Source organism: Malus sylvestris, chromosome 5, assembly GCF_916048215.2.
Source record: "Malus sylvestris chromosome 5, drMalSylv7.2, whole genome shotgun sequence".
Classification (NCBI taxonomy): Eukaryota; Viridiplantae; Streptophyta; class Magnoliopsida; order Rosales; family Rosaceae; genus Malus; species Malus sylvestris.
Genome location: NC_062264.1, coordinates 38,713,637 through 38,732,784, shown reverse-complemented (window position 1 = coordinate 38,732,784; position 19,148 = coordinate 38,713,637). Strand labels below are relative to the sequence as shown.

The following is a 19,148-nucleotide window of genomic DNA, read 5'->3' as shown; positions in this document are numbered from 1 at the left end:
GATCCCCTTTATCTTCCATACATTTATAAATTCATATATATGCTAATATATATATATATATAGTACGTACTTATATCATATTTATGTTAAACTTATTACACCGATCAGATTCAGTTTCATAAATCACAACCAAGATCAAAAAACACAGAACACTAATCCTTATAAAAGTAAAACATACTGACCTGAAGAATTTCCATTGTATGCAGCCATGAGTGTTCACTACTAATCTGAACGCAGCAACTCTTCTTCTCTCTGTCAGGATACTATTGCTCTAACCAAGAATAGGACTCAGTTCCAACAAAAGCACGTACCTGTGAGAGAAGAGATTGCCATATATATATATGTACACACATATCCTTCTCACATTAGAATATGGATTCCCTATTAAAATCCTTATGGAAAACTACTTAAGTCTTCCTAATTCAAATCAGTTTATTTCTGCAGTAGAATCCTCTACTGCCAAGAACTGAATTCCATCTTCTATAAGGTTTTCTTATTCTTATTGGACTCAAACAACTAATGCCCAATCATCTTATCTCATATTCATATTCTTACAATTTACTCATTTTTAAGCTTGTTAGAGAGGTGGAAACTAGGCTTGGGCACCAGGAATTTCCTACTTGGGCTCTAGCTCCAACGCGAGAAATCCTCTAAACAGAAGGGGCATTTATTAAGATTTACTTGATTTGGAGAAATTCAATTCAAATACCTATACTTACTTTCTTTTTTTTGGTAAAAAATACTTAAATTTACTTTGATTTAGCATACCTAAATTTTCCTTGACTTGATAGAGATGGATTAAAACTTGAGTGTACAAAAAAAGGCACATTGCGGTGGTCCACTGACCACAAAGGACTAGCATCATACAATTACAAGTCGTAGGTCCAATAGTTAGAAGTGATGAGGCCAACTAGCTTAGTTTTATGTTTTGACTAGTTATTTTCGGTTTAAGTTGAGCTAGTCTTGCATGTATGTCTCTTGGATACAACTAGGTTTTTCCTCAATCAGTGTATTCTCGCACGTATCTTAATATACGTAACGTTATCTTACCTATCTACCTATCTACACGTACATGTTACTCAAGTGTTTAGATACTTTTTAAAATGAAAAAGGCTATAAAAAAGAATAAAAACGATATTTTTACAGTAAACTATAAAAAGAACTAAAATACTCTTGAAAGAAAGTATGAGGTTTGAATTCGGGATGTAGTGAAATGAAAGAAAGACCCTATATACTAGGGCAATCCACCACTTGGGAAGAGATTAAAATTGTATATGGTAAATTGAAATATTCATTTTCATAGTTCCTTACAGACAAGTACAAAATGTCCTTCACACCAAACATTATGCACATATTGAATATGGAAGTGAAAAAAATAGCCTAAATTTGTGTCCTCTATAGAATTGTGGCAACCATTTGTTGTTTGTGTACCAAACCCTTTATGACTAAACATAATTACAAAAATCATGTTGTAAGTATATACCTTTGCAAACTAAAGTTCGAAACGAAATGACGACTGAAAATATTATATTAATTCAAAGGATCCTTCATTTTAACAATTTTTTTCATAAATTACAAGTTGTTCACAAACTGGACATTTTAAAGTTAAATTTTGATTTCTTTCTTAAACGAGCCCACCTCCCAATTCCTCAACTTTGTCCATTGACTCGTTATCTTTTGATTACGAGATAATTTAATGCCATCCACATTATCAAATATCTTGTCGTTGAGAAAAATTCAAAAAGTTATTTTCAGAATTGACAAGAATAACACGTAAGATTATATATGTAAACGGTGTGAACCATGTATGCTAATGTTGAATTATAATCTTGGTTTGGTCAAGAGAAGTGGTCCAGCCCAAAGCGAATGCATATTGAAAGTAGTAAAATTGTGTGGACATTAGGCAAAGCCTAAGTCGATGTGCATTAACTCGTAAGACTATATATGTAATGGTGTGAATCATTCATGCTAATGTTGAATTATAATCCTGGTTTGGTCAAGAAAAATCATCCAGCCCAAAGCAAATGCATGTTGAAAGTTGTAAAATTGTGCGGACATTAGGCAAAGCCTAAGTAGATAAAATTGTTAATTGTTGAAAGAAAGAAATCAGTGGAAATCAAACCAACATCAAAAGAATAATGTTAGCAAGACTAAATTTGTAGGTATGTTTTAGAAATTAAAGGACATAGAAATTTATGATTGGTTTATTACTTAAGCATTGATAAAAATGCTTATTCATATTGATGACACATCATTTAATTTATAAATTATTCCTCTAAATTTAATTTCTTTAACATTACTCACGTCAAAATACATAAACAAACTTTTCGTCCTTATAGAAAAGCGTCGTTTGCATTTTAAGAATAAACAAATTGCTAGTTTGGAGAATAGACAGACTGACATCGACGACCAATTATGCCCAGTGTTCTAAAACGCGGTCTAGGCGGCCACCTAGGCTCTAGGCGGCGGTGCTCCACCACAATTAACTAGAAATCGTTCACTAAATCGGCAAGGACATTAAGCGATGTAAGACAGCCGCCTGGGCGGGCTAGGCGGGCTCGACGGACGTTGTGCAGTCTGGGCAGTCTGGAAAAGAAACTTCAGTCGCAAGACTCACAACCTTCTTGTCTTCCCGAGTCTCGCCGTCTACCTCTCTGTTTGCTAGAAGAGAAGTCAAATATTTGTGGTGGTGCAAGTTGGATATGAGACTCAAAGTTATGTAATTTACATGGAAACGTCTCATTGTAAGCTTCCTTCAACTGTTAAAATTTCGATTTTTCACTTCGGGTTTCATTTGGGAAGATGCCAGTTTTTGTTTTTATTTTTTTATATTTAATTTCTGAATTTATTTTTGTAGGTATGGAGAAGGAGGAAGAGAGGATTCAAATTCAATGGTGGCATGTGCAGGACAATCACATCGTCTTGGATTCATCGCTTTGCGGTCTCCACTTCCAAAAAAGACATCTTTGGTTTTCAATTCAATGGTGGTTAACGGGTGAAACGGGTTAAAACAGGTGATTCATTAGCTTAATGAGTTGGATTCGGGTGACCTGTTAAGCTTAACGGGTTGGGTTCGGATGACCCGTTATGTTAGATTAAATATAGAAATATGGAGAATAATCCGAATAATGACTTTGAGGTACGACTTGAATCGTTTCCTTAAAGTGTTATTTGCCCCCACTCGAATGAGTTTGCTAAAGGGTTCTTGGCAAATCACTTCCAGGATACAACAAAGTATGGAATATTCGATTAGCAAAACCGAATTATATTCCCTTAGAAATAACTAGAAAGAAATTGTATGAATGTGATGATAAGAGAAAAGAGAACAAAGAAATTATGTAGATAACTAATTTCTGAATTAATGAATCTCTTCTACTAATATTACCAATATATATAGAGAGAATTGCACCTTTAGACGTATCCTTTGGTTTTGGGTGTATCCTCTCATCATGAGATACAACTGAACATTGCAGCAATGTTTGTCTGATGCAAAAATGCATTCGGTTACATCACACCTTTTCGCCAAAACACAGAAAGGTGCAGCGTTTATTAACAAAGGGTGTGATTGTTGGGTCAATGACCCAATCCCATCATCTATCAAACATTGCTGGTGCACTGCACCAATATATATATATATAATATAATAATAATAATTTATATCTTTATTATTGAAATCTCTAACAATCCTTCCCAATTTCAATAATATATAATAAATGATATTACAATAATTCTCTCTTTATAATTATCACAAGCATACCGATATAATCATGCATACAATAAAGGTGTCTTTCGAATTAAACCTTTAATTAGTGTAAGTGATTCAAAGTTATAACGAATGCGATGGTGACCTAAGTTTAAACCACCTATTCTTATGTTAAAACCGGAATCACCACACACATGACTATGTCTTATTTCCTTAAAGAAATTTCTGAACCAATTAAGCACTATTATGGCCTTGTGCTTCATCCTGGTTTCATAAACATTTACAAGAGAAAACCCAACTCTTGGTAGAAGCGGCACCACTTCTTATGTTCATATAGGTGAGGTTCCTTCCCATGTCCCTGCTACTATAGACATAACTACAAATAACCTCATTAAAAGATAAAACTCATCCTCCTAAACGTAGCAATCTTGCACTGATCATCCTGGAATGAGCTATATAATAATTTTCAGTGCTTTCACAACCATTTAACAATAACTTGTTATTACCCATTAAACTTTTAAACTAGTGATGTTCTAGACAAAGTCGGGTTACCATTATTGGTGGCTAATTTTCAGTAAAGGGTTTTAGCCCCATTCCACTAGATGTACTAACTACCAAAGCTCTTGAAAGTGTTTTTGTTAACGGATCCGCCAAGTTATTACTTGATTTAACATAAACAATATTAATAACTCCATCAGTTATTAATTGATTGACATATTCATGTCTCAAGCTAATATGTCTAGATTTTCCATTGTATACCTTATTGTATGCTCTAGACAAAGTAGCTTCACTATCACAGTATAAAGAAATGGATGGCATTGGTTGTGGCCACAACTCTATTTCCAATAACAAATTTCTAATCCATTCCGCTTCTTTACCTGCTGCTGCTAATGCTATAAATTCAGATTCCATAGTTGAATGTGCTATACATGTTTGCTTCTTCGAAGCCCAAGAAATTGCTCCTCCGGCAATTGTAAAATTCCACCATATTTGCGCTATTGGTCTTATTGGCATATTCCTCACTTGCTTTTCTGTGTCTACAATCACGAATGTAATGGCCTTTCTTTCCACAATGGTAACATACACCATTTGCATTCTTTTGATTGTTGTTGGAATTGGTCTTCTTAAACTTCCCTTTGTCAATTTTGACTTTGAAGTTCTTTTTATATTTGTTTCCTTCGACAATGTGAACTTTAGAGAAATCTTGATTTGCAAAATTCTTATCATGATTTCGAGTTTCCTCTTCAATTTGAATACCCTTTTGCAAATTCTCTAAACTAATATCTTCCACCATGTGTAGAAGTTTCTTTCTATAGTTATTCCATGTTTGGGGTAATTTTGCCATAATAGCCCCAATTATCATAGGATCCGGAATAACTATTTTAAGTTCACGAAGCTTTGAGACCAAGACCAATAATTCATGAACTTGGTCTAGGATGGGTTTGTTATCAAACTGTTGACCCTAGAAACTACCAAACCTACGTGGCGCGCAGGCCGAGTAATCTATAAGCTAACTACGTCCTTCGGTGATTGCGGGGCGTGCCAACTCGTCGGCCGAGCTCGACCGAGGAGTAAATTTGTTGATGTTGCGTTGGGTGCGCGGCTGACTTCTGCGTCTTGCGATTGCGGCCTAGAAAGGAATGCGTCTCGGCCTCTTGGGCTCTCGAACCTGAAGACAAGGTTACTATTTTTACGAAGTTCAATATCAAATTCGGCTTTCAACGTGCCGAATGTAATCACTTGTAACACCTCACTTCGCCGAGAAGGCTGATGAGATGACCTCGACCAATAAGGATTCAGAAATCCTTCTCGACCGAGACTTGGATAGGTAATCAGTCGTTCTCGCCGCAGTGCTATTGATGCTAACGGAAGATACTGCGAGACCGACTGATTCTACGGTGACAGAGCTATCTATGCCGACTTAAGATATCACCGGTTGCTTCCACAGTGCTGTTGATGCCAACGGAAGATGTGTCAGCGAAAAAGGAAAAAGAAAAATCACAAGTTGTGAGAATTTGCGCAGGGCAATTTTGTATTGATTTGCAGGGGTCTCCTCAACGTTGCACATCCTCATGTATTTATAGCGTTGGATATCTGCTTGGCACGGCCTGATGGCGCCTGCAGAGTCCAACTATAACTCAAACTGATATGCGGCATTGGCTTCATGCCTATCTTCAAAAGGTTGACTTTTCAAATCTTTAAAAAAACCTAAGCCATCACCCATCCAAAAAAAGCCTATCCGTCTGACAACTCATCAAACAACCTAACCTACTTAGGTTTTATTTTTATTTTTTATTCACCAATATCCAAAAAGTCTTATTTTTCTTTTAGGTGATTATCAAATCCCACGTTGATGCAATTAGATTCTTGGCAAGATTCATGCATGCAAACCAACCCTCTGCCATTCCTTATCTCATGCATCTCCATCACATCTTTTCTTTTCTTTCTCTCTTTGTCAACCACTTTTGCCGAAAATATCTGCCATCATCAGGTCTAGGGTTTAGGCTTAAAGCCTGTCTTCAGTTTGAACCTTTCAAAGCCCCACTTATATATATAAATATCACAATTCGGCCAAAAGCATTCATTCGGCCAAAAGGTAGTGTTTTTTTTTTTTTTGATGTGATATATATATGCACGCAGCTTTTTCAAATGGTCGAGGCTAAGACCGAAGCCAAGACTCGGCCGACCCTTTTTTTTAAAGTAGGTACTCCTCGGCCAACTAATCTATATATATTTGAACTGCCTTTCTCGGCCAACCTTTCTTATACGCCTCGGCCAACTGATACATACATACTTGGATTGCTGCACTGTTGTTGCCCCCCTTATTTCTTATGCATCGGCTTAAGTAGCCAGATGATTAAGAAAATATTTTTTATTTTTATTTTTCTAAATGGAAATAAAAGTGGCCGAACCATATTCAGGAGGAGGCCAACGATGTTTTATTCCAAAACGAGATCTTGTAATAACAAAATTTTGAAATTGATTTCGCCCTAGGCCGAATAAAGAATTTTCTCCAAATATTTTTGACTTGGCGAAATATTTTTCATTTTCGGCCGCCGAATATGTTAGACAATTATTATGCCCCTCAGGCATAATTACGTTGTTAATTTTGGCTTTTAACCCAAATAACTTGGCCGAATGGAATTTCTCTATATCGGCATTATCGCCAATAATCATATCAATTGGCGTGGTTTCTTGGGCTAGACCAATGTCTAGGCCTTGTTCATCATTGGAGCAATTTTCTGGCGAATCATTTTTTGAGTCGATTTGTGGCTCAGAAACTTTAACTTTTTCTTCTAGGCCTACCACACTTTCAGTCTCGACCGAAAAAATAGGTGGCCTAGGTTTTTCTTCTTGGCCGACCATATTTTCAGCCTCGACCGAAAAAATAGGTGCCCTTTGTTCTTCGGCCAAATTAACAATTTTCTTAGGCCGATGTCTGATTACGGCCGGAGCGAAAAATTGCCCCCCGGCCTTTGGGCCTAACCATTTTTCAAATGGAATTGATCTGTAATCAGAAACGTAAGGAAAATTTTCTTCATCTAGCCAGGCATTATATCGAGCCTTGTCTTCATTTACCCATTGCCCTTGCAGGGTAACAGGAGCTTTTATTTTCAACATGCAAGCGAATGACTTTTGCATCTCTCTATGGCCACGAAGAACTTTTTCTGCTTCCAAAGATTTTTTACATTCCTCATTATGTTTTTTCAATTCCTCCAGGAGCTCGTACAATCGGCTACGTTGAGCCAGATTGGAATCTTGATATATCATATGAACTTCGTAGTATTAGCACTGGGTCCCACTGGGCGTGCCAAAATGTTGACCCTAGAAACTACCAAACCTACGTGGCGCGCAGGCCGAGTAATCTATAAGCTAACTACGTCCTTCGGTGATTGCGGGGCGTGCCAACTCGTCGGCCGAGCTCGACCGAGGAGTAAATTTGTTGATGTTGCGTTGGGTGCGCGGTTGACTTCTGCGTCTTGCGATTGTGGCCGAGAAAGGAACGCGTCTCGGCCTCTTGGGCTCTCGAACCTGAAGACAAGGTTACTATTTTTACGAAGTTCAATATCAAATTCGGCTTTCAACGTGCCGAATGTAATCACTTGTAACACCTCACTTCGCCGAGAAGGCTGATGAGATGACCTCGACCAATAAGGATTCAGAAATCCTTCTCGACCGAGACTTGGATAGGTAATCAGTCGTTCTCGCCGCAGTGCTGTTGATGCCAACGGAAGATACTGCGAGACCGACTGATTCTACGGTGACAAAGCTATCTATGCCGACTTAAGATATCACCGGTTGCTTCCACAGTGCTGTTGATGCCAACAGAAGATGTGTTAGCGAAAAAGGAAAAAGAAAAATCACAAGTTGTGAGAATTTGCGCAGAGAAATTTTGTATTGATTTGCAGGGGTCTCCTCAACGTTGCACATCCTCATGTATTTATAGCGTTGGATATCTGCTTGGCACGGCCTGATGGCGCCTACAGAGTCCAACTATAACTCAAACTGATATGCGGCATTGGCTTCATGCCTATCTTCAAAAGGTTGACTTTTCAAATCTTTAAAAAAACCTAAGCCATCACCCATCCAAAAAAAGCCTATCCGTCTGACAACTCATCAAACAACCTAACCTACTTAGGTTTTATTTTTATTTTTTATTCACCAATATCCAAAAAGTCTTATTTTTCTTTTAGGTGATTATCAAATCCCACGTTGATGCAATTAGATTCTTGGCAAGATTCATGCATGCAAACCAACCCTCTGCCATTCCTTATCTCATCCGTAAGATGACGCCCATCATGACCATTTACCAGCCATGCCACGTGATAAGTCCTAACTCGTATTGTGATGTTCTACTCCAAGATAAATATAAAAATAATTATTATGATAAAAATCATAATATTATCTTTTAATAACAACAACATTATCTTTACTTTTTCATCCAACGGTTGGGAGCTATGCTCACTCAACGGCCTCGATTGCACAAGCCGATGGTGTAAATTTGAGCCCAAACACAAACATAGTGAATTCATAATATTTGAACATTAAAAATTTATCGGTACCTCTTTTTTCCGTTGTGTACTTATGTTCAAGTGCTTCCCAAATTTCCTTTGGAGATTGAATGTGTTCATACAGGTCATATAAACGATCAGATAATGTGCCCAAGATGTGTCCTCGACATACGAATTCATCTTCTTCACGCTTCTTTCGATAGACAACTATATTGTCCGAGTCTTTGTCACTTGGTTCACGAATAGGCGCTAATTTCGGGTCCAACACATATATGACATTTAGAACAGTAAGCATGAAATGCATCTTGTCCTTCCATCGGGTGAAATTTGATCCATCAAATTTGTCTAACTTGTAGACATCTTTATTGATAATTTTCAAAGCCATGTTATCAGATTTGTTATCCATGACGAAAATAACACTTTAAGATTGTTAGATTAAATATAGAAATATGGAGAATAATCCGAATAATGACTTTGAGGTACGACTTGAATCGTTTCCTTAAAGTGTTATTTGCCCCCACTCGAATGAGTTTGCTAAAGGGTTCTTGGCAAATCACTTCCAGGATACAACAAAGTATGGAATATTCGATTAGCAAAACCGAATTATATTCCCTTAGAAATAACTAGAAAGAAATTGTATGAATGTGATGATGAGAGAAAAGAGAACAAAGAAATTATGTAGATAACTAATTTCTGAATTAATGAATCTCTTCTACTAATATTACCAATATATATAGAGAGAATTGCACCTTTAGACATATACTTTGGTTTTGGGTGTATCCTCTCATCATGAGATACAACTGAACATTGCAACAATGTTTGTCTGATGCAAAAATGCATTCGGTTACATCACACCTTTTCGCCAAAACACAGAAAGGTGCAGCGTTTATTAACAAAGGGTGTGATTGTTGGGTCAATGACCCAATCCCATCATCTGTCAAACATTGCTGGTGCACTGCACCAATATATATATATATATATATATATATATATATATATATATATATATATATATATATAATAATAATTTATATCTTTATTATTGAAATCTCTAACACGTTACCCGTTTACAAGTCTAGTTGTAATCATGAAAACCACCTCACTTGTGTGAGCTTTTGATATTTTTAAAAGTTATATATTATAAAGGGTAAGATGGTTTTATCATGAAAACCACCTACTTGTGTGGGTTTTTATATTTTAAAAGTTTGGGGTGTATATCTATATTATATGTATATAAATGTTAATTTAGATAATATTTTGTTTTTTTCCCTAGGCAAGCATATTATATATGTACATAAAACATTCACATGTGTATGTTCTTCTATAAGAAATAACATATTATTCAATAATTATTTACACCTGATATAGTAAGTTTAATTAATTTATATAAAATATAAGAAATTTACCTAAATCCGCCTAGGCCGCTTGCCTAGCAGCCTAGGCGCTAGGCACCATCCCACAACCTGACTAGTGCCTAACGTTTTTTAGAACCTTGATTATGCCATTATATATATATGGGACCTGGATTGTTTGCCCTCCTCATTCCATATTATTCTTATTCTCTTCTATTTCTGTGATCACCATTAAACCATGTTAACATTTTATATTTTCATTGTTTTTTGTCTTATTATTTCTATAAAAAAAATTAATATAAAATATTGACGTGATTTATTATTTCTATAAAAAATTTAATATAAAATGTTAACATAGCTTAACCGTGATCACAGAAATAGAAAGGGATAGAAAGACAAACAATCCAGGTCCATATATATGTACACTACTCCCACGGTGCCATGGTGGGAATTATCCTTTTCATTCTCATTGGCTCTTATTAGGAAAAAGAGAGAGGAGAGAGAGAGGGGATGAATTTCAGAACTAGTGGGCGAAGCAGCCGCCATCTCTGATCTCTTCCTTCCAGTTTTTTTATTGCTTCTGCTTCAGCTCCTCCTCCTGCTTCAACAGCAGGTCGGCTCTCTCTCTCTCTCTCTCTCTCCCTCTCTCTCCATATGATATACACCTATAAAATACAGGAGATCAACTGCTAGCTAGCTGGCTCTCTCTTTCGAAATGTTAAAGTTCATCCTTAACTGTGATCAACAGATGCATTCGAAAGCAGTATATTTCCCAGTCCATTTGCTTGCTTAAAAAAAAAATTAAATAAAATTACTGTGGTTTGCCAATATCTAATAATTATTTGCATATTTTATATAAAGATTAATCTCAGTTTATTAACTTAAAATTTCGTAATTTTCAATATTTGGTACATAAATATTTTTTTTATTTCAAAATCATACATCAAGTCTTAATTTTCAGATAGTCTTATATATTTGTTAAGTTGTCTGTTATGTCATCTGTTAACTGGTAACATTATGTTTATGTGAATAATGATTGAACATCACACGTATCATTAAAGATCCACGTGAAAATTACAAAAAAAACTAAAATTTAAAAAACTTAAAAAATTAATAAATTTAAGAAACATTAAAAAAATTAAAAAAAATAGAAAAAGGTGGGGATAGTTGCTTCCTCTCCCCCGTCCCTTTTTCACTCTTCTGCAATTAGTTCTTCTGCCGATCTGGGTGCGACGGGGATGCAATTTTGTGGTTCTGGCGGGTTGCAGCGGGTGGTCAGGCAGGCGCGAGCTTGCGACGGGTCGAGTGCGGGTCCTGGTGGTTCGGGGTTGGCTGGGTGGTTCAGGCAGAAAAGAAATGGTTGGGATCTGGACTGGTGAGTCTGGCATGCCTTCGGCTTTGCCCAGCTCCACCGCGGCTTGGATTAAGGTAGAAGAGATGAAAATCCAATGAGTGGGATTTGGCCTTGGAGTGAAGAGATGAGCGGGATTTCTCTGCCTTCACCTTCGTTCCCAAATTTCTGCAATTTTTTTGAAGGGCAAAGGAAAACGCACGATGGAAATTGGATTTGGAAAATATAAAATGGGCAAACTCCATGGACAAAGAATTCTAATTCTTCGGAGCAAATCGGATCGATAGGCTTATCATCGGGCACGCTTTATTTTCCCTTTCAATTCCTCCGTTGGTGGCCGAATCGATCTCCGCCCACCCATTGCTAGTGGCAGCGAGATGAAGGGCGACGGTTACGAGGTCGCGAGGGCAAGGGTTGCTGGGGATATGAGATTTGAGGGAGAGAAGAGAAAGAAAGATAGCAGCAGGCTGCATCATCGCTCAATTTTTTTTATTTTCTTAAGTTTTTTAATTTTTTAGTTTTTAATTTTTTTTAATATTCACGTGGACCTTTAATGATGCTTGTTGATATGTGTGTCACGTTACCAGTTAAAAGTTGACTTAACAATCAGTTTAACGGACGTGAGCTAAGATTTTAGGATAAAAAAAATTTTATATATCAAATATTAAAAATTATGAAACTTTATAATAATAAACTGAGATTAATCCCTTATATAATGTCTTATCCATGATTAAACTTATTGAACTTTTTGGAAGACTCGTCAACTCCCGCAAGTTGATCCGCAAGTTAATCCGCAAGTTGATCGCGTTGCATGTGCAACCTACGTGTCATACACCAAAGGCCACTTAGGCCTAACATGATTCTTTGGATTCTCTTTTTGTGAGGTTCTTGAAAAGCTGTGAATTATGTATGTTCATAGTACGTTATACGGTTAAATTGCGTCAAATGCTGTTTGTATTTTATTTTAAATAAAAAATTAAAAATAATTTTTGACCACATGAAGTACGTTAAACGAACACGATTTATAAATCTCTGTCAGGATCCGGATTCCACTTAGGCAGTATATGTGTCTCCCTTGCCTTTCCCAACCAATGCGTATAACTGGTTGATAAAACCTGTCAATTTTATTTTATGCTAAGAGAGATGAACTTATTGATACGATTGCGAGGATGAGTATGAGTCTTTGATATGAACAGTATAATTCATGTACTAGACTAATTTGTGAATTATGACTTGATTGTAGTTTTAATATGCAAATTAAAGATCTATTAGAGATAGTATTTATGTTTGACAAATGTTAAGCATTAGTTTATCGCGCTAAGAATTTTGGCCAAAATTCCAAGGAATACCTTTAAGAAGAGTAAATTAGAGAATTGCATGTATGCTCCTTTTAATAAAAATTCTCATAGAATTAGCGTCAATAACCAGTGTTTCATATTTTGTCGAATACATGTATAGCTATAATGAATTTTTAGATTATTGACTAAAGCTACAATTCAGGGCGATCTTTGGCGCAATGCAAAATTTGCTTCTTTGTGACCGAAAGGTTACAGGTTCGAGTCGTGAAAACGATCTTTTTACTTATAATGGACGTTCTTTTCCCATCCTTCCAAGGCAGGAATCCTTGTTTGCTTAGAGCCATCCATTTTAGACCAAAGTTACAATTCAATTTTGTCATACATAATAATGTGATTAGTTTAAGATATTATCATGATGACATCCTCGTTAGATGTCATATCAAATAAAAATCCCTCTCCATAATTAGTAGTGGACGAGTAATATTGATCCGTAAGTCAATCCCTTGATATTTTCAACCAGAAAAGTATTAACAATCTAGAATTGTACATAAAGATCTCCACACTAAAGCAGCTCAATGTCTAATACGACAATATACAATCCAACTACTACGATCAAAGCCTTAGCCAACTCCAAGTGGGAAATTTAAAAGGTGTTGGCCGCCATTTGATCTACAACTTGGACAAAATTTAAGTATATACGCACACGTTGTCAATATATGACTAAAATCTTATGGTCTTCTTTTTACATGCAAGATTCAGCCAGTCGGAATATAAGGGTTGGCCGTTTAGTTTCACGCCGTCGAGGAGAGCAAGTTCTGCACATTTACAATATGAAGATGAAGTTGATGATGAGGATACTATTACTATGCTTCCTCAGCTGCTTGTGTTTTCAGCTGTCCTTTGTTCAAAATGCTACCACTGACCCATCTGAAGGTTCTCTCTCTCTGTCTCTTTGTCTCTCTGTATCTCTCCCTCCCTACACACATACACAATTTGCCACATATAAGTGTTTTTGACCATGAACTGAGCTGTTTTCCCTCAACAAAATGACATTTAAGTGTTTTTCGACTATATGAAATGAAGTTTCTGAGGAAGTTATTTGCAAAACCATTTTTCTTCCCATATACAAAACTTCCAATTTAAGGGTAATTTTCCTTTGTTATAATCAGTTTGATCTCTCATTTGATTCGAGATAGTCTGGTAAGTGGTAACACAAGTCGAATCATGGTGTGATATAATATAATACACACAAGGACTGAATTAACTGAGGGTGCAGTGAGGGCGTTGAACTTAATATTTGAACAATGGGACACACAAGCAATGTCGGGGCTGTGGAATATCAGCGGAGAACCCTGCAGTGGATCTGCCATCGACGGCACCGACATTGATAGCCCCAATATCAACCCAGCCATCGTTTGCAACTGTTCTTACGACAACAATGCTACATGCCACATCACCAAACTGTATGTTAAACTACTCTCTCTTTATGAACAAGATTTCTCTGCCAATGCTGATTTTTCGCTAGCTATACCTATATCTATTAGTCAATAATTTGACTGTGCCACTCCATTTTATAAAGTTCTAAATGGTCAATCTTTTTGCTTTCCAGGAAAGTGCAAGCTCTGTACAAACGAGGGGTGTTTCACGAAGAACTTTTGGCTCTAAGATATCTCGCAGTTTTGTATGAATTTTTTCCAACTCCCTTCTCTGTTTTTGGTTCATCAAACTTATCAATTGGAAATTAAAAATATGGTGATGTCGTAAGATTAAGAGTTAATGATTACATTTCGTTTCAATTTTTGTAGGAAAATCGATAAGAATTATTTCAAAGGTTCCCTACCGGCATTCGTTGGCAATATGTCTGCATTGATTGAATTGTAAGTAGTGAGAGAAAATTTGTTTTAAGTATCATACTTCTGATGAGACTAGTCGCAATTTGTGTACTTCATTTTGAATATCATAATCTACAGTTATGTTCTTTACACCTTTTCTCTATAATTTGCACCGTAATCTATACAAACCATTATGTTTTTGTTGAATAATGCAGTACTAGTTTCTTAATGTAACGTACTGTAATGGTGCTTATCTTTAGTTAACTGATATCTCCATTCAGGCAAATTGGCCACAATTCATTCTCTGGGCCCATCCCCAAGGAGCTTGGAAACCTTAAGGAGCTAAGTATACTGTAAGCCATGAAAAATGAGAAAGCGTACAGTAACATTTTGTGTCGTAAACATTAGATACAGAACCTTCTGTCACTCTTCAATAATTGCTTTCAAGTAATTGTTTGCCTGTTCAACATGATTTGCAGGGGCTTCGGATCAAATAATTTCTCCGGAACACTCCCTCCAGAACTTGGTAATTTAGTCAAGCTCCAGCAAATGTAAGTGGTTCGTTAAATCATCAAATTTGAATTACATGTTAGTTCCTTACGCATAAGCAAAAATTGCACATTATCGTATAAGATGGGTATTAATCAGTTGCCTTATGATTTTCACAGTTACATGGACAGCTGTGGAGTCAGTGGTGAAATTCCTTCAACATTTGCCAAGCTAACCAGTATGCAAATCTTGTAAGAACGGCTCTTAAATCGTATTTTAGATTTGTTCGTTTATCTAGTACTTTGAGATTGCTTTTCTTGGATGAGCTTATTATAAGTTAACTTTGTGAATTTTAGTTGGACATCAGACAGTCTTTTCTCAGGAAAGATTCCTGATTTCATAGGGAATTGGACACAACTCATTTCTTTGTAAGCACAAAAAATTTTGATCTTATGCAGTTTATGAAAGCAGACCTGAGATGGATAACTTGTTCACAAGCTTCTTATATGTTTCTGTAGGCGATTTCAAGGGAACTCTTTGGAAGGCCCAATACCAACCAGCTTTTCTCAACTGACCTCATTGAAATCTCTGTAAGTACAAATGCTTCATAAATTGTAATTCTTTCCCTTTCTCCGAAGACGGGATTTCAGTTATTTTGCATATAATGATGTAGGCATATCAATGATATATACGATGGGAGCTCCTCTCTTGATTTCATTAAAAATATGAAGAACTTGACTGAATTGTAAGTGAAGAATTCTTGTCGATCCATATACTTTCATCCAACGTTGTCCTTTTTCCTTTTGATATCTTACTCCATCTACTTTTTATCAAATTTGATGTGAACAGAAAACTACGAAACGCATTAATCACTGGTACCATCCCATCTGATATTGGAGAATATCAAAGTCTACAGATACTGTACGTACTAGTGCATATAAGCTTGAGTCCCAACGAGGCCAATTAGTTTTCTTTCGTTCTGATTGCTTCTCTCAACTTATCGTTGGTGTTGCAGGGATCTGAGTTTCAACAATTTGACAGGCCAACTCCCAAGTTCTTTGTTCACCATGAGTTCTCTTACATCCTTGTAATCCCCGTTCTTATTATTATATTTTGCTTGCCTCATCATACATAAGTTATCAAATCTTAACATTCCCTACTTTGATTGAAGATCTGGACTAATCCTTATAGATTTTATGCACATCTGACCTTTTTCTTGCTCATCTCTTTTTCTTTTCTGGGTGCCTTCTACTATAATCGAAATGGCCAGGTTTCTTGGAAATAATAGTCTGTCCGGACCTCTTCCGAGCCAAAAGAGCGATCGACTTCAGACTATGTAAGTCCTCGTTTCTTAAAAGTAGTCATATAGAATGTACAGAGTCTATTGACACTGAAACCAGTACTTTGTACCTGTGTGTGCACGTGCATGTATGTGTTTGTGCATTTTGTAAGCATTCTAATCCTTTATCTTACACAAGTTGAAGTTCTTATAACTTTCATGCATTTTGTGTCTTCTGATTCTATTTTGTTATTAGCAGAGATTTGTCTTACAATTTTTTATCAGGAAGCTTTCCCCAGTGGGTGATCACAATATCGCAACTGTACGTCTCCTTTTATCTTTCACCTTCATTTTACAATTTAAATCCCTAGAATATGTTCGGACAAAAAATATCACTGTGATTCGTTCTCATAGTGCTACTTGCCTATTAAGTTTTGATCTTGTACATGGAATTTTCATTTGACAGAGATATTTCTTCACATGTTGATTGATTAATGATTTTATGCAGGAACTTAGTGGTCAACAACTTCACATTTGACAAAAAAAACAAAACGTGAGTTGAAGTTTCTGTTGCCGGTTTTTAGACAAGCAATACTATCACTACTCTTCCACTATATGCTTCTATCTGGATAACTAATAATTGTTCTCTGTGTTTGCAGTACTCTTCCTGGATTGAATTGCCTCCAGAGAAATTTTCCATGCAATCGAAATGCCCCACGATGTAATCTGCTTTTATGTCACCCAACATTTACTGTTTTAACTCAACGTCATGTTAGAGAAGGCATTGCTTCTCTAGTTATGTATACATATGGATATAGATTGCCAGCATGTTTTCATAAGTTCAGAAATAAGCATAACTGGTCAGAAATATGTGACTGAAAAACATTAGTATGAGTCTTCAATTTGAAGTTTCATCGCTAATCATGGGTAGATTCTGGTAATACATGAAACTTACAGATGCAAACTTCTCAATCAACTGTGGTGGACCGGAAATGAAGGGACGTGATGGCATATCGTATGAGGCCGAAGACTCAGCTCTTGGTCCAGCAACATTCAATGTAACCAGTATAGAGAATTGGGCTGTCAGCAATGTCGGTATGTTTTCTGACGGAGTGAACCGATCGTTTCTGGAAAATACCCTTGAGCAAGTCACCGGAACAGATGTGACCCCGGAGCTTTTCCAGACTTCAAGATTGTCCCCAGGATCACTGAGATACTATGGCCTGGGTCTTGAGAATGGACCTTACACTGTAACGTTGCACTTTGCAGAGACGGTTTTTGATAGGCGCATTGAGCAAACTTGGGCAAGTCTAGGACGACGTGTGTTTGATATCTATATTCAGGTAAGGCTGCTTATGGGAAAAGAAAAAAAAAATCTAACTTATTTGAAGTAAAGACTCATTGGGCAGGTTTTCGATATTATAAGCTACTTTAACTAAAGATACTGATTTAAGGAAAATTTAGTATGCGGTTCCTAGTTACTAATGTTTATTAACTAAGACCTTATTAATTTTTAGATTTTGATCAAAGTTACTAACATTAATTTATTAATGAATTTGCATGTTAGTTACATAACTTTTTAAAATAAAAATTAATAATTGATTTAGAGTTTTAATACTCACACCCTTATTACACTCCTAATTATTTTCAATTCAAAACATTTCCAAAATAAAAATAAAAAATAAAAAATAGAATAAGTCTGTACCCATTAATCTTTTATAAAAATATTTTTAATTTTTAATCTTAAATGTACCCATTCATATATTTTTCAATTTTTTATAATCTTAAATGTACCTATTCTTAAATATATCAATTTGTTATATATAAATGTACCATTTTTTAATATAAAAAATGTACCCCTTTTCATATAAAATCCATTCATTTTTTTTTAAAACCATTTTTTAAATTTATAAATGACGCATTCTATTTTGTTGATTTGAAAATGTATCCATGTGTAGTTTAATCGAAGAAATTTAATATGTTATTAAGCCTTTTTTTTTCTTCTGAAAAATGTACCCATTTTTTGGTTAGTTTTGATGAATGTACCCATGTATGTATGTATGTATGTATGTGTATATATATACACACACAATATATTAGAGAGTATACTTTATCCTTTAATGTTTTTAATCCCATAAATTATGGATTTTATTTTAAAATATCATTAATATAAACAACTACAAATATCAATTTAAGCCACTAGGAATAGCCTAGTAGTAATGGGGTGGGGTAGATTAAGTCCCAGGTTCAAGGCTTGGTGTGGGTGGGGTGGAATTTTAATTTAATTTAAAATATAATAACCTGCATAAGAAAAAAAACTACATAAAAATATATTATTACATTAATGTCAGGAATTTTAATTTAATTTAAAATATAATAACCTACATAAAAATATATTATTACATTAATGTCAGGAATTTTAATAAAAAACTGAAAATCATCAAGATTTCAGTCAAATGACATTGGTAATTAGGGACCACATTCAAAGTCTCTTATAATTTAAAGGAGACTAGAATGATTACCTAGCTCTTCATTTGGTTGCTAGGGTACCCGCAGGACGAGGGACTTTGAAATATCCAAGGAGGCTGGTGGGGTTAAAATAGGAATTATGGAAAGATTCAATGTTAGCGTGTCAGAGAATTATCTTGAAATTCATCTGTTCTGGGCTGGTAAGGGGACTTGTTGCATACCCGATTTTGGTGATTACGGCCCACTAATAGCAGCTGTCCATGCTGCTTCAGGTATAATTTGTGTTAACTAGTAGAGGTTTCCTATGAATGGTTTAAATGTATATTTCTGCTGTTAATTGACACTGAAGAATTCATCTGTTTT

The 19,148-nt window shown here is 35.7% G+C and overlaps 1 protein-coding gene across 7 annotated transcripts in view; it reads left to right on the top strand.

Annotated features, from left to right (window-relative positions):
• The window catches only part of LOC126622469 (probable LRR receptor-like serine/threonine-protein kinase At1g56140), a 56,236-nt gene that overhangs the window by 13,435 nt on the left and 23,653 nt on the right, over positions 1-19,148 (top strand). The window contains exons 1-19 of one of the 7 annotated variants that reach the window (XM_050291275.1): positions 10,495-10,680; positions 13,476-13,649; positions 13,993-14,179; positions 14,326-14,397; positions 14,522-14,593; positions 14,830-14,901; positions 15,028-15,099; positions 15,217-15,288; positions 15,394-15,465; positions 15,556-15,627; positions 15,711-15,782; positions 15,887-15,958; positions 16,053-16,124; positions 16,308-16,373; positions 16,576-16,638; positions 16,825-16,869; positions 16,976-17,037; positions 17,274-17,659; positions 18,862-19,057. The exons of 1 other annotated variant lie outside the window; for it this stretch is intronic. In XM_050291275.1, the coding sequence (XP_050147232.1) occupies positions 13,547-13,649; positions 13,993-14,179; positions 14,326-14,397; positions 14,522-14,593; positions 14,830-14,901; positions 15,028-15,099; positions 15,217-15,288; positions 15,394-15,465; positions 15,556-15,627; positions 15,711-15,782; positions 15,887-15,958; positions 16,053-16,124; positions 16,308-16,373; positions 16,576-16,638; positions 16,825-16,869; positions 16,976-17,037; positions 17,274-17,659; positions 18,862-19,057 (1,828 nt within the window). In that variant the 5' untranslated portion in view covers positions 10,495-10,680; positions 13,476-13,546. Of the gene's footprint in view, positions 1-10,494; positions 10,681-13,475; positions 13,650-13,992; positions 14,180-14,325; positions 14,398-14,521; positions 14,594-14,829; positions 14,902-15,027; positions 15,100-15,216; positions 15,289-15,393; positions 15,466-15,555; positions 15,628-15,710; positions 15,783-15,886; positions 15,959-16,052; positions 16,125-16,307; positions 16,374-16,575; positions 16,639-16,824; positions 16,870-16,975; positions 17,038-17,273; positions 17,660-18,861; positions 19,058-19,148 lie in introns of those variants that run through there. 5 more of the 7 variants (XM_050291265.1, XM_050291274.1, XM_050291266.1 and 2 more) reach the window with 5 other exon arrangements.